The sequence below is a fragment of the Myotis nattereri genome, assembly GCF_964212035.1.
Source record: "Myotis nattereri genome assembly, chromosome: 4".
Lineage (NCBI taxonomy): Eukaryota > Metazoa > Chordata > Mammalia > Chiroptera > Vespertilionidae > Myotis > Myotis nattereri.
The window spans coordinates 81,735,244-81,750,752 of record NC_138079.1 but is presented as its reverse complement, the minus strand read 5'-3'; the positions used below and the strand labels follow the sequence as shown (position 1 = coordinate 81,750,752).

At 50.8% G+C, this 15,509-nt stretch overlaps 1 protein-coding gene and 1 pseudogene across 2 annotated transcripts; both read left to right on the top strand.

Annotated features, from left to right (window-relative positions):
• Positions 1-833: 833 nt before the first annotated feature.
• On the top strand, positions 834-1,320 carry LOC308518015 (peptidyl-prolyl cis-trans isomerase A-like; annotated as a pseudogene). Its single transcript has one exon. The product of its transcript is annotated as a peptidyl-prolyl cis-trans isomerase A-like (transcript).
• Positions 1,321-4,625: 3,305 nt separating this feature from the next.
• On the top strand, positions 4,626-13,864 carry ZP3 (zona pellucida glycoprotein 3; the record flags this gene model as incomplete). Its single annotated transcript, XM_081088840.1, has 8 exons — positions 4,626-4,910; positions 6,856-6,978; positions 9,352-9,451; positions 9,532-9,709; positions 9,806-9,923; positions 12,852-12,943; positions 13,084-13,211; positions 13,665-13,864. The coding sequence occupies 8 exons, from the start codon at positions 4,626-4,628 to the stop codon at positions 13,862-13,864; spliced, it is 1,224 nt and encodes a 407-aa protein (XP_080944966.1).
• Between the last annotated feature and the right edge of the window lie 1,645 nt (positions 13,865-15,509).

Below are 15,509 nucleotides of genomic sequence, written 5' to 3'. Positions count from 1 at the left end.
GCAGCTGATCGATGTTTCTCTCTCATCGATGTTTCTAACTCTCTATCCCTCTCCCTTCCTCTCTGTAAAAAATCAATAAAATATATTTAAAAAAAAAAGAAAAAAAAAAGATCTTACAGCTCTTTTGTTGGTTTGTTTTATGCCAAGTAACCTCATATTTTGTTTCAGCAGTTGCTTTTGAAAACTTGTTAATAGCCTTTTTCTGAAATTGGATCCCATTGTCTTCTCTTTCACTTGAATCTGACTTAGAGAGAGTTTATTTTTAACTTTTTTATTTTTAAAATATTTTTAATTGAGAGCGAGAGAGAGAGAGAGAGGTTGATTGATTGATTGATTGATTGATTGTTGGTCCACTCATCCAGTGGCTGATTCTTGTATGTGCCCTGACCAGGGATCAAACCTGCAACCTTGGCTTATCGAGATGACACTCTAACCAACTGAGCTCCCCTGCCAGGGCGAGAGAGGGTTTGAAATTCTGTTTGCCCTTTACCCAGATTCAGCAAATGTGACCATTTGCTACACATGCTCTCTCTTGTATCGCTTTACACTTGTGTAAATATGTGTCTGTATATGTATGTACACATATACACACACACACACATATCCATATATATATATATCTCCATACATATATCCGTATATGCTTTTTTTCTGAACACTCGGCATCATCCCCTCACATCAGGAGGCACCTGAGGTCAGGTTATCCCATTATCCCACTAATGGTTAGTTAACTTTGACAATATGGCTAAAGTGGTGTCTGCCAGATTTATCCACTATAAAGAAAGCACTTAGCTTTGCAGACGCCGCCGCCCCGAAGCCGCCCGTGACCAGCCATGGTGAACCCCACCGTGTTTTTCGACATCACCGTCAACGGTGAGCCCTTGGGCCGCGGCGTCTCCTTCGAGCTGTTTGCAGACAAAGTTCCAAAGACAGCAGAAAACTTCCGTGCTCTGAGCACTGGGGAGAAAGGACCTGGTTCTAAAGGTTCCTGCTTTCACGGAATTATCCCGGGATTTGTGTGCCATGGTGGTGACTTCACACGCCATAATGGCACAGGCGGCGAGTCCATCCATGGGGAGAAAGCTGAGGATGGGAACTTCGTCCTGAAACATACAGGTCCTGGCATCTTGTCCATGGCCAAGGCTGGACCGAACACAAACGGCTCCCAGTGTTTCACCTGCGCTGCCGAGACTGAGGGGTCGGATGGCAAGCATGTGGACTTCGCCAGGTGAAGGAAGGCCTGGATATTGTGACAGCCATGGCGCTCTGGGTCCAGGAATGGCAAGGCCAGCAAGACATGCTGACTGTGGACAACTCTAACAAATTTGACTTGTGTTGTATCTTAACCACCAGACATTCCTTCTGTAGCTCAGGGGAGCACCCCTTCACCCCGATTTGCTTGGAATGTTCTATAATCTTTGTGTTCTTGCCGGTTTATTGGGTTCCATAATTTCCTTACCCCTTCCCAGTCTGACTGGATTACAGAGTTAAGTTTATGATTATGAAATAAAAACTAAACAGTTGTCTGTCCAAAGAAAACCCAAAAACACCACTTAATCCTTTGTAGTTAATAAAGAATCTTTAGAGAGAAACTTTGAAACTATGCATTCAAACTTCCATCAACTAGGTTTATTGTGGTAAAACAAACATACCATAAAATTTCCCATTTTAACCAATTTTAAGTGCACAATTGAGTACATTCACATTGTTGTGCAACCATCACTACTATCCATCTTCAGAACTTTTCCTCCAGCTTTATCAAGATATGAGTGACATATAACATTGTAGAAGTTTAAGGTGTACAGCACATTGATTTGATACTGATATTGCTAAATATCATCACCATAGATTTAGCTAACATCTCCGTCATGCCATCAACTAATTTTTTAACATGCACAGATAATTCTTGCCTGAATCTATTACTATGATGATTGCAAATGGTTACTAGCCGGCATTCTAGTGTAAGGAAATTTCAATTTTACAGAAAAAGTTTTCCCACCTATGTGTTTTTATCATCAGCACGATGCTCATGGATTCTTACTCAGTGTGTAGTTTTTATTGTCCTATTCATTTGATGCACAGTTGCCCCCAGTTGGGCCAGTGGGATTACCTCCCTCTGCCCGCCCCCCCCCCCCCCAGTCACCACCACCATTCTGTTTGCCTCTTGTGTCCTTTTGACACATCCTCGTCATTTTGTGAGCTTTTTTTTTTTTTTGGCTTAACAGTATGTTCCAGAGTCTCCTTGTATTTTTTGGCCTTACCCTTGAATCATCCAACTCTCCAAGGACCCCTGGGTTCTGCTTTTACAGAGGAATAGTACTTAGAAACCAACATCTGGGCAATAAGGAATGTTAAGAAAAATGCTGTGCTCTGGGCTGGTGGCCGGGCCTTTGGTGCATTCTGGCCACCAGAGGGCAGCACTTCCCAGAAAAAAAAATGCAAAAGCTCCAGAATCTGGCTTGGGCTGGGCAGGTCATGCTTCCTGATGGAGGTGTCTCTAGTTCTCTTTCCAAAAAAGAGAATCTCTCTCTCTCTCAACCTCTCTCTCTCTCTCTCTCTCTCTCTCTCTCTCTCTCTCTCTCACACACACACACACACACACACACACACACACACACACACACTCTCACACTCACACAAAAACAGAAATAAAAAAAGAGAAAAACACAAGCCCCATACCACTTGCTAACCACCACTCCATGCATATAAAGACACCCCTATCGCCCTAGCTGGTTTGGCTCAGTGGATAGAGCATCGGCCTGAGGACTGAAAAGGGTCCTGGGTTCGATTCCTGTCAAGGGCACATGACCCAGTTGCGGGCTCAATCCCCAGTGGGGGGCATGCAGGAAACAGCCATCAATGATTCTATCTCATCATTGATGTTTCTATCTCTCTCTCCCCCTCACTTCCTCTCTGAAATCAATAAAAATACATTAAAAAAAAAAGACACCCCTATCCTTATCAGACTCCCCCCACCAGTACATGCCTCATCTGACCCTCACCACTTTCTTCATATCTTTTGTTCTGAAGTCTTCTCAGGGGGTTAGCTCTGAGGCAGAGAGCAAGAGGGGGTGGATATGAGGCTTCAGGGAGGCCCTGGTTTCTCATCACCAGCCCACCCCACCCTATTGTGAGCACAACTCGAACACACAGCCGTGGGTAACAATATGGGACGCCCCTTCCTTCCTCTGTGAGGCCTTGCGTAGGGTACAGTCTCTCAGCTAGCTGTCCCGCCAGGGCCTCAGGCCACGGCTGGCTCCCTCCCTCTGGGCATGGAAGGCAGGAAACCCAGAGAGGGGGCTTCCACGGGGGTACCACCGAGGGGAGCTTGGAGCCTGAGCTCTGAGTTCCTACCTGCTCCTCTCTGTTGACTGTATCTGCCCCCCACCCCCATGTCGATCAGCTCAGAGGAAGTTGTCGGGGTAATTTCTTCCCTCCGTTATTTATCTTCCCACAAGTAAACTAGAATATTAAACACACACACACACACACACACACACACACACACACACACACACACCCCAATGGGGTATTTCAGCAATTTAAACTTATGGCTCAATTACTTTATTTTATTTATTTCTTTTCTTTGTGTGTGTGTGTATGGTTCAATTAGTTTAGAGGCATGCATTTACAAGTGAGTACATACTTCTACCCCTAGGAATCAGTGCCATTAATTTTTGTATTTCTCCTCCCCTCCGGAAGGCGTTTCACCCAGGTCTGGTAGAGTAGGCCATTGTAAATGCTGACCCTGTCGGTCTGCTCTACCCTCTCCCATCAGGACTGGCGCAGGAGCCTCTGACCCTTGCCTCTAGTCAACGGCTTCCAGGCAGAGCTAGCAGATTACGCACCTGATTCAGCCCCTCTGCGGTGCTTCTCTACTGCAGAGTAAAATCCAACCTCTCAGCCAGCACCTTCACGGTCCTCCCCAGCCCTCTAAACTGCCACTCTTGCTTCTCTGCCCCCACTCCCACCCCCAATCTGAAGCTCCAGCAACTCTGAGCTGAAATTGCCCCTCCCCAGCCCATACAGTGTCCTTTCTACACCTCTACTCACTTAGCTGCCTCTACCTCAACTGACCTCCCCTCCTATCTTCCATAATGTTGGGCAGCAGGTCAAAATTTGCCCGCTCCTAAGGATGCCTCTTCCCGCTCTGACTTGGAATAAGCTACCTGCCTTCTCCAATAAAATTCCACCCACCCTTCAATCAAGACCTTTCTCTTGGCCTCTCCCATCGACCTGGGCCAGCTCTTAGCTCCCTCAGTGGGCTATGAGGAGAGGTCAGCACGTGGGGTGGGAGTAGAAAGGGATGAGAAATTATGATTGGCCAGGCTGCCAGCCCACACTTCTCAAACTTTAACATGAATACAAATCAGCTGGGGAGGGAGTGTAAAGCCAGATTCTGGCCCTGTAGGTTGGGGTGGGGCTGAGAGCCTGCATTGCTAACAAGCTGCAGGTGATGCCCACGCTGCCGCACGGGGTGCCAATGTGAGCACAAGGGCCTGGCTGCCTGGATTGGCTGAGGAAGGGGGGCAGGTGGGAGTCCAGGTGTGAGTGGCCATCATCCAGGGTATAAGAGGGCAGGGGTGGCTGCCCAGCAGTTACTAGAGGGAGTGTTTGTAGGTGTCATGGCGCTGAGCTATGGGCTTTTCCTCTGCTTTCTGCTCTGGGGAGGCACGGAGCTCTGCTACTCCCAGCCCATATGGCAGAGAGGGACCCCCCGCGTTGTGGTGAAGTGTCTGGAGGCCCAGCTCGTGGTCACTGTCAGCAAAGACCTTTTTGGCACCGGGAAGCTCATCAGGCCTGCAGACCTCACCCTGGGCCCCGAGGACTGTGAGCCCCTGGTCTCTATGGACACCGATGCTGTGGTCAGGTTTGAGGTTGGGCTACATGAGTGTGGCAACAGCCTGCAGGTGAGGCTTGGGCCTGGCATGGGTGGGAGGACATGGGAGAGGTGGCCCGCAATGGGCAGTGTGGATTCAGGGGCAGTGTGGCTGGGACGAGGGCAGCTCCCTTTCACTTGTGGGGTGGGAAGAGGAGCAACTGAGGCCTAAAGCTGGGGGGGGGGGGTAGGGGTGGCGGAGGGGGGGGGGGAGTTGGTGGCTCCTGCCTTTAGTTGGCCAAATTAGGTAGGTGGGGTGGAGTCCAGAGGGCAGTGCATTTTAGGTCAGACTGGGGAGTGAGGGCTTAATGTGGGAGGCATGTTCAGGAGGAGAAATGAGTTGTCCAGGCCAGACCTCTCTGCTAAAGTGAGGGGTTAGTAAGTCCTCAGTGTCATAAATAGGTTCTGTGCCTTTCAGCAAAATGGTCTATAACGAAACCAATTTGACCACAGGCTAATTGAACTCAATAGGGCATCTCATCAATGCTATCACAAAACTGCTATCCTCAGACTAGGAGGGGCCTTCCAGCAGGTTAGAGCTGGCGGGGCACAGATCCCCAGCTGGCCTACAATCCCTGGACCAACTTCATTCTGCTTCCTGGAGAACCTGTCCTCCCCTCCATCATGGGGCTCCCACTTCTGCCCACCCAGCTCTGGACTTAAATCTTAGTAGTTGGCTGGGGCGGGACAAGCCCAGCCCCTGGAGGCATCCCCTGGAGCTCGAGCTTTAGGTGTGGTTCCCAGGGTTTGCCTTGAAGACTGCTGGGCCCTTGTATGCCTGGGGGGAGGGCTGGGAAGCCGGAGAGGTGCAGTAGGTATTTAAGGAATCATTCTAGCTTAGTCACTCTCAAATCCTTGCATTAGATTCAGCTGTTAAAACTAAGCTGGGGCTTTTAGAACTCCTGGTTCCCATATCCTGCACTAAACCAGAACAGAAGTGGGAGCCAGACATCAGTATCTTTAAGATCCCAGATGACTCCACTAGCCTGCCAAGTGCAGCATTTCCCATGATTGGTTTCCCAATCTTGCCTGATAAGGATCACCTGGGGCAGGGCTGCTTGGGAATGACTCCCGCACAGGCCCACACGTGGTTTAATGCCCTGCTGTCCTGGAAATCTTAACTTTTGAACATTTTCATTTCGCAGTGGGCCTCGCAAATTCTGCAGCTGGTCTGCCTGGGCACTCCTTAATCAGCTTAACAATAACCCACAACCGTCGGACCAACTCTGACTGGGCACTCTTTAATGGAAAGCTAGGACTCTCCCCTGAAGATTGAGGGGTTGGGCAGGCCAGGCAACCACTTGGGCCCCAGGTGATCTCCTGAAAAGCTGATTAGAAGCTGCAAATTGCTCCAGTGGCACCTGTACTCTGCCTGCCTTAGGCAACCAGTGGAACCAATTTGGCTTTCTGTGAAATGGGCGAGAGAATAAGTCAGAAGAGGGAGGGCACCTTAAGTGCTGACTGAGCCTCCAAGGGGAGCTTAACAAGGAGCAGATGTGGGTCTAGAAATCAAAGTACATTTTTTGCGTTGTGTTGATAGAGTAATTTGAGTTAACGAGCTCCTTAATGAGCTCGGTCTGGGAATGAATTGAACTCGTAAGTCAAGGCCCCACTGTAACTTGGAACTTTCTGGCTTCATCCTGGTGGCTTTCTTGGCTGCAGGCCTCCCCTGAAAGAGGAAACTGGGTGTGTCCTGGGGTGGGGGTGGCAGCCTGAGCAGAGGAACCTGCCCAACACCTCTACCTCTGGGAGTTGAACCAGACCCCTGCGGAGCCCTCAACATTTCAAGAACAAAAAAACTGAGGTGTGAGGGTAGTGCCTGTCCAGGCTCTCCCATGGGTCGCAGCAGAGCAGGCTTTGGGTCCGGGCCTGTGTTCTCCCGGCCTCCTTTGGCCTCCCCTCCCTGCTCCCTTGCAGAGGTTGGGCCCACCTCTGACGGGTGAAGCTGGTGGGGCTGACCCTGCCCTTTCCTTCAGGTGACGGAGGATGCCTTGGTGTACAGCACCTTCCTGCTCCACACCCCCCGCCCTGTTGGAAATCTGTCCATCGTGAGGACGAACCGCGTGGAGGTGCCCATAGAATGCCGCTTCCCCAGGTCAGTGTGGGAGGAGCTGTCGCTGCCACTGGTGCGAAGGCCCCTTGGCAATCCTGTCAGCCTCCCAGCAGCACCTGGCAGCATGGCTGCGAGAAAGTGGAAGTGCTTGGGCCGTGGTCACAGCCCTCAGCCCTGGGTGGAGTCAGGGGCCCCCTGAGCCTCTGAAATGCTCAGGGCCACAGCCGCCTCTGGGTGAAAGCTGTCCAGGCCCCCCTTGGAGTTCAGAACACTTTTTCAATAGCGTAGTGCAGTGGTTCTCAACCTTGGTTGCACATTAGAATCACCTGGGAACCTTTTTAAAATCCTGATTTCTGGGCTTCATCCTCCAGAAATTCTGTTTCTTTGTTACTAATGTTGTGGCCCAGCCCCATAACAAAGAAACAGAATTTCCGGAGGCTGAGGCCCAGAAATCAGGATTTTAAAAAGATTCCCAGGTGATTCTAATGTGCGGCCAAGGTTGAGAACCACTGGTGTAGGGAGAGGTTCCAAGCTCGGGCCCACATCTGCTGTTTCCGTGGTCTAACCCAGTACACGTGTGTGGGTGGGGGAAGCCCCTCAAGCCCTGAGCACTAAGCAGTGCCCGTGAACTCCGCACTGCAGTGTGAGGAGAGGGTGGCTGTGGCTTATAACACACACAGGGTCCTGTGCTGGGCTGAGTGCAGAGTGTGTAGGCCTTGATCCCTGTCCGCCCCCCTGGGGGAAGGTAGGGGAGGATGGTGCTGATACCGTGAGGGTACAGGGATGAGCATGCGCCGGGAGAGAGGTCAAGGGAGGAGTTCCAAGAACAAGATCCTGGATGGGGCCTTGGGAGAGGTGGGGCTGAGACAGTCTAGGCCAGTGGTCGGCAAACTGCAGCTTGGCAAACCAAGGCTCGAGAGCCACATGAGGCTCTTTGGCCCCTTGAGTGTGGCTCTTCCACAAAATACTGACTTCTGCACATGGGCCACGAAGTTTCAATCGCACTGTATGTGCATGCCCGCACGTGGTATTTTGTGGAAGAGCCACACTCAAGGGGCCAAAGAGCCGCATGTGGCTTGCGAGCCTTGGTTTGCCAAGCCGAGGTTTGCCAACCACAGGTCTAGGCAGAGCCACCCCCCCACCCCCAGGGAGAGCAGTGAGTCCCTAATAGGGGCTACAGCCTGGGGGCCTGGTGCCTATGGCTTAATAAATGGAGGGGGACAGATGGGTTCTAAAGGCCGAGAGATGCAGTGAAGGTGTCCAGGCTCAGTTAGCAGGTGCCCCTCCCCAAGCACCAAGCAGAATGAGTGAGAACTGATTCTTCCACCTGGAAGGTCCTCCGGTAGCTGGTGGGAGAGACATGCGGGAGCTGGTGGGACCAGCTGGAGACTGGAATGAGATAAGACCTGACCCATGGCAGCTGACTTGAGGGAGCTAAGGAGAGCTGGAGGAGCTGGGTGCCTGATGATGTTGGGTGGGGGAGATGGAGTCGCCAAGGGCAGGGCTCTGTGCCTGCCCTCCTATTGGCCAGAGAGACTTGAAGCCTTCCTGGGATCATGGCCATCTCTCACTTCAAAAGAGCTCTGCTTGGGACTGAACTGAGCATGTTGGCTCACCTGGCCTGATGTCTGCAGGCCGCGGGGAGGCTCGTCTCGGGCTGAGATACCTCATCCTAGCTCCAGTTAGTGGAGGTCTGGTTCTTGAAGTAGGCTTTTCCATGAGAACCCCCTGGGGTCAGCAGGGCAGATGTCTTGAGACACCCGACTGCTTCCAGGGACTTCCTGTCTCAGTTCAGGCTCAGAGGCCTACCTGCATTTGTCTCTGAAGGACTTCTTCTCTAGGACTGGCCTCAAGAATCCTGAGTGGTACAGAGAGGGGCTGTGGCCTCAGACCCCACACCTGAGCCTCCCAGGTGAACCTTAAGGAGCAGATGTGGGTCTAGAAACCAAAGGAACTTGAGATATCTGTCTTCATGCTGTAGCTCAGATGTCCTTGTGGCTGGGAGGAACCACTCACACATGTTGAGTACAGGAGGTTAAGGGACAGGCTCAGACTTCGTGTCTGTTCAGCTGCCTGAACTAGCTGTCTGCCTGGACTAGCTGTCTGCCTGGACTAGCTGTCTGGCTGGGCTAGCTGTCTGGCTGGGCTAGCTGTCTGGCTGGGCTAGCTGTCTGGCTGGGCTAGCTGTCTGCCTGGGCTAGCTGTCTGGCTGGGCTAGCTGTCTGGCTGGGCTAGCTGTCTGCCTGGGCTAGCTGTCTGCCTGGGCTAGCTGTCTGCCTGGGCTAGCTGTCTGCCTGGGCTAGCTGTCTGCCTGGGCTAGCTGTCTGACTTTGCAATGAGGTAGCAGTGAGACCCCCTCTGATGTGGAGCCACAGGGGTGAGCCCCACGACAGGTAGCTCCTGTTCTTTTCCCAGGCAGGGCAATGTGAGCAGCCATGCCATCCTGCCCACCTGGGTGCCCTTCAGGACCACAGTGTTCTCGGAGGAGAAGCTGGTTTTCTCCCTGTACCTGATGGAGGGTAAGCAAGGAGGGCTGGCAGGGGGAGGTGGCAGGGGGAGCTCTGCCAGGGAGAGGCTCACTCCCGACTGTGTCCCTCAGAGAACTGGAGCTCTAAGAAGAGGTCCCCCACCTTCCAGCTGGGAGATGCAGCCCACCTCCAGGCCGAAGTTCACACTGGCAGCCATGTGCCCCTGCGACTGTTCGTGGACCACTGTGTGGCTACACCGACGCCAAACCGGAACGCCTCCCCTTACCACACCATTGTGGACTTCCATGGGTGAGGGCTGGGCTGCCTTTCTGGGGAAACCGCATAACATGACCTATGCCGCCTTCCCCGGCCTTTAACTTCCTTCTTCACTCATTCTCTTCAAAGTTGTCTCGTGGATGGCCTCTCCGACGCTTCATCCGCTTTCAAAGCACCCAGGCCGGGGCCAGAGACTCTCCAGTTCACAGTGGATGTGTTCCACTTCGCTAATGACTCCAGAAACATGGTAATACCTCGTTTTCATACCCAGAACTTTAGGGGTCAGGCCGATCAGGCTTACTCTGCTGCTTTAGCCCACTGGTTGTCTCGAGTAATAACTGGTAGCTCTGCCCCCAGCCTAGTAACTCCACAACTTGCCAAGTAGATAAAGCCATGGGCTCTAGAGAGATCTTCAAGGAGAAGGCATGGGTGATGCAGCCCCCTGGATAGGTGGAAAACCCATGAAGGATAGAGACAGAATCGGGGGTCCTAGAAATAGAACAAAGTAGAAGAGGAACCCAGGAGACTTAGCTGATGGCTCAAATAAGATGAGCACCAACAACCATGGTATTTGGTGACCAGGTCACTGATCTTGTCCTTGCCAAGGTCAGCAGGGCCAGAACCCAGATAATGAGGGGTTGGGTAAAGGAGTTGAAAAAAGCAGGTGTCAGCTTTCTGGAGGGTTTCTAGAAGGGCAAGGAAAGCAGGTGAGAATTTTTCATATAGCGAAGCATCTTAAAGTTGATCATAGACTAGACCCGTGGTTGGCAAACTTCGGCTTGCGAGCCACATGCAGCTCTTTGGACCCTTGAGTGTGGCTCTTCCTAAGCCTTAGGAGTACCCTAATTAAGTTAATAACAATGTACCTACCTATATAGTTTACGTTTAGAAAATTTGGCTCTCAAAAGAAATTTCAATAGTACTGTTGATATTTGGCTCTGTTGACTAATGAGTTTGCCGACTACTGGGCTAGACCAGTGACTTTGTGAAACCCAAATGCATCAGCATCGTAGAGGGCCCATTGAACTATATTGCTGGGCCCTGCCTCCAGGGTCTGGCTCAGTAGGTCTGGATTGGAGACTAGAATCTGCATTGCTGACAAGTCCCCAAAGGCTGTTGCTGTGGCTCTGGGGGCCACCCCTTCAGAACCACTGAGTGAGAAAGCCCACTTGAAACTAAGGGGATGGCGGGAGTGGGAGCTAAAGTGTAGACTGCTCCTGGTGACTGAGGTATGGACAGATGGGGCAGGAAGCACAGGTAGAAGGACTGCCCTCTAGTCAGACAGTGCTGGTAGAATTTTACAAATAAAAATCAAGTAGCTTATATTTTTTAAAAGTATATATATATATTTTGATTTTAGAGAAGAAGGGAGAGGGAGAGAGAAACATTAATGATGAGAGAGAATCATTGATCGGCTTCCTCCTGCATGCTCCCTACTGGGGATGGAGCCTGCAACCCGGGCATGTGCCCTGACCAGGAATCCAACCATGACCCTCTGGCTCATAGGTTGATGCTCAACCACTGAGCCATGCCAGCTGGGCTCAAGTAGCTTTTAAGCAAGTTAGAAATAGGGGTTGTAAAGTTTGGAATAGCTGGTCAGGAGGGAGAAGTGATTAAAACAGGGGTTCTCAACTCCAGCTCTATACTTAATCCCCTGGAAAGTGATTATGATACTTGCATCTATTCCCATATAGTTTCACTTAATTGGGGTGGGGCCTGGCATCGCCTTTTCCAACATCTTATAAAAATCTTCAAACATTACCCTGAAAGAATTTTATAGCAAACACCTATGTACCTACCACCTAGGTTCTATCATTAATGTTTTACTATAGCATCATCCATCCACTAGTCTATCTTGTTTTACTTGAAAATGCATCGAAAGCCACTTAAGTTCCCCATAACTCTAACAAGCAGCCAGATTTGCAAACCACCGAACCAGAGGCTCAAAGGCTGGGAGGCATTAGGGGCAAGCAGTGTGAATTCGTAGAAGAGTATGTTGCTGCTCCCTCACCTCGCCCGCAGTTCTGTTCTGAGAGCAGAAATAGTTTGATACAGACTGGTGGATAGCAGGAGGGGCGGGAATTAAAGCTGTTAGTGCGATGTCCCGAAGCTTCTGATGACAGGTCCTGGGTTGAACGGAACTGGGGATAAAGGAGAACAGACTTTGAGACAGGGTCCTGATCCCCCCTTGTGGGCCATAGGCTAGAGGATCCTTTGGGGATAGGGAGTTGAGGTTGACTTCAGGGGTGGTCCAGTGGGCAGGACGGGCCCAAGGTTTTATACAGGTGGTTGCCTGCACTGGTATCTGCATCCCCAGGGAGAGGGAGGTAACTAGAGACCAGAGGACAGTGCTGATCAGTGGGAGGCAGCCCGAGCTCTGGGAGGGGTCTCCCTCAAAGGTGGGCTGTGTGGCCTGGCTGACTGTGGCCCTGGCACAAGGGAGAAGGAACAGCTTATTCAAGAGCTAATGGGGAACCACCCTAGGATCGTAGGCCCCAGTTAGCATCAGAAAAATGTGCTGAGGATAAGAACAGTTCCCTCCTGGAGCAGGGGCTCTCAAGGCCCCAGAACCCTTCTGTGGTGGGGCAGAGAGAAGAGCCTCCTGCCTTGTTTGTTTCCAAGATGGCTTCCCTGCCTGTATACTTGCCCCCTAGGTGGTGGCCAAGGTTTGTGGCTCTGCAGGAGGCTTCAGAGAGAAGGCGATAGAATTTCCATGCCCTTGCAGGGTTGGCAGGGGGCTGTTGATGTACCACAGAGAGTATAAAATAGGACCTCTGGCTGAGGTGTCCTAGCAAGAGGACCAGAGCTGACCTGAGCCCTGGGTTTGTCAAAATTTTACCTACTCCAGGTGGCCGGGGTATAATGGCCCCTTTGGGCTTGATCCCTGGCCCTGGCCCCAAGGTTCTGACTTAATGGGCCTCGGTTGGGCATGCTTGGTGATTAGACAAGTTTGGGAGAGGCTGGGAAAGTAAAGATAATGGGTTCCAATTTAGAGTCCAATTTGCTACTTGCTCTGAAGTTTTAGACAAGGTAATCTCTGACCTTCTGTTGCCCCCTCTCTAAAATGAAGCTCTTCACCCTTCCCCTCAAGGGTTAAGGGTTATATAAGAAATGACTTATTAAAGTCACTGATACAGCTTAGAGCTCCCCTAGTAATAACTGCTTTTACTTCCAGTTATATATCACCTGCCATCTGAAGGTCACTTCAGCTGACCAAGTCCCAGACCAACTAAACAAAGCCTGTTCCTTCAGCAAGTCCTCCAACAGGTGAGGAGATGAGATTGGACATGGCTGGGGTAGAAAACCTGATTGACCACCCTTGTGTCTGTTCCCCAACATGAATATTATCAGCAAACTGCTTCTTGCAGGCAACCCAGTCATCTAATCCTCTCGTCTTTCCCTCTCAGCTGGTCCCCAGTAGAAGGCACTGCTGATATCTGTCACTGCTGTAACAAGGGCAGCTGTGGCATTCCAACTCGTTCCAGGAGACTGGTGGGACAGGGGCAAGAGTCTGCTTCCCGCAGGCGCAGGCACGGTAGGTCTTACGGTGGCCATAGGGCTACTGCTCTCCCCTTGGTCTAGGGTACCTGCTGTCACTTTAGGGTGACGTTCTTCTCCTTCGTCCCCCATTTAAAGATGTTTACTCCTAGGGGTGCAATTTTGAGCTTTCTTCTTTAACAAGATATATTTTTATTAAAGCGGAAGGGAGAGAGAGAGAGAGAAACATCAATGATGAGAATCATTGATCATGCCTTCTGCATGCCCCCTACTGAGGATCAAGTCTGCAACCGGGCACGTGCCCTCCACTGGAATCAAACCTGGAACTCTTCAGTCCGCAGGCCAATGCTCTATCCACTGAGCTAACCGGCTAGGGCTTGAGCTTTCTTGATTAAAACAAAACCTAGTTCAGCCCACTGAGGCAGAGCAAAACCCCTAACCCGATTCCTGGTGAGGGACAAAGGTGACCCTTCGATGTCTTATCTTTCAGTGACAGAAGAGGCAGATGTCACGGTGGGGCCACTGATCTTCTTGGGAAAGACTGGCAACCCTGACGTGGAGGAGTCGACCTCTTCTCTCACCTCTTTGATGCTGGGCTTAGTCCTAGCAATGGTGGCATCCCTGACTCTGGCCAACATTGTTCTGGGTCTTGCCAAGTGGCGTCGGGCTGCTTTCCACCCTGGGAAGTGACCTGTGTATGCTCCCCAATAAAAGAAGTGTGAACAAAACATTCAAACCTGTAAAGAATTTTGTGAGTTTATTTGAGCCAAACTGTCGACAACTGCCAGGAAGCAATATCTCAACGCATTGGGATAATGCTCCAGAGAATGGTGGTTTCTCATCTATTTTTATACATTGCAATCAAAGGAAGGGATGTAGGTGGGTTACATGAAATTCACTGGTGATAGATTAGAGAGGCAGGAGAAAGTAAAGCGGGGGGGGGGGGGGGGCGGGAGAGGGTACCCCTGGGATTGGATAAAAAGTAAAATGATAGACACATACTTAGGTGGGTGCAGGAACAATTAACATGATAACAATGAAGAAATTTGTGGTATCTGTCCTGGTGCCCAGGCACATTAGGTTGAGCCCCAAGGGGTTTGGAAAAAGGGAAGTTACAAGTTACCCAGACATTTCAAGGATATGTTACTATAGATCAGTGGTTCTCAACCTTGGCTGCACATTAGAATCACCTGGGAATCCTAAAATCCTAATTTCTGGGCCTCAGGCTCCGGAAATTCTGTTTCTTTGTTATGAGTTGGGGCCACAACATTAGTAACAAAGAAACAGGATTTCCGGAGGATGAGGCCCAGAAATCAGGATTTTAAAAAGATTCCCAGGTGATTCAATGTGCAGCCAAGGTTGAGAACCACTCTATAGATGCAAAAAGACAGACAGGCTCAGTGAAGGTAAAGGTCGACCTTGTCAGTGACGATACCGGCCGAGGATGTAACTGCCCACCATCACTGCTTTTAGTTAAAGTTTAATTTCAGACCATCCTTTGTGGTTACTTTAGGTCTCTGAGTTTGCAAGACCATCATGCAGGCCTCCCCTGAGCTTGTCAGGTCAGCATGTGGCCCCTTTCGTCCACAGAAGAAAGTAACCTTTGGGGTGTAGTGCAGTGACTACGGATGGGGGTGAATTGGAGTGTTGTGTGGGGGAGGGGCAGACTGTAAAACAGCACCATGGGTTCAAATAGCACAGTCTTAAGTACTGTTGTGCCTCTAGTGTGAGTCTGCCTGTCTATATAGTGGAGAGGCCGGGCTGGTTTGTGAAGGCAAGTCTATATTTCCCTGGTTTTCTGCCACATGTCCTTCCTGGGGGGAAGGTTCATCTTCCCAGGGACAACTATAATGTCCTGTTTCCAAGGAAGCCAAGACAAAAGCTGGGTGCAAAAGCTGTGAAGCCCCTCAGAGTGGGCTGGCCCTTAGCTGGCTCCAACATCACCTGAGACGGGACTCCTTCTCTCTGGATGAAGGTTGCCTTCACTGCAGAATCCCAGCTTTTCTAGTTACTTGTTGTGAGTCCCGAGGTCCTCAGAGGCAAAATAGGCTGGTACCTGCTGGCCAGGTGGTTAAGCATAAACTGATGGGAGCCAATAAATGTCATGTCTTATGGCTGTTTCCGTGGCCTTGGGTCTGGCTGAGGCAAGAGGCTCAGATGTGTTGACATGGGCATAGAAGCAGGTGTCTAAAGGACATTCAGAGCAGGGTCTTGTGATTCTGGGTCTGAGAAGTACAGAAAGGACCACGACCTAGGTCCTTGCCCCTCCTAGCCTGATCTGCAAACACCATTGGCATCACCTGGGGACTTGTGGGAAGGGTAATGTTTTAGGCCC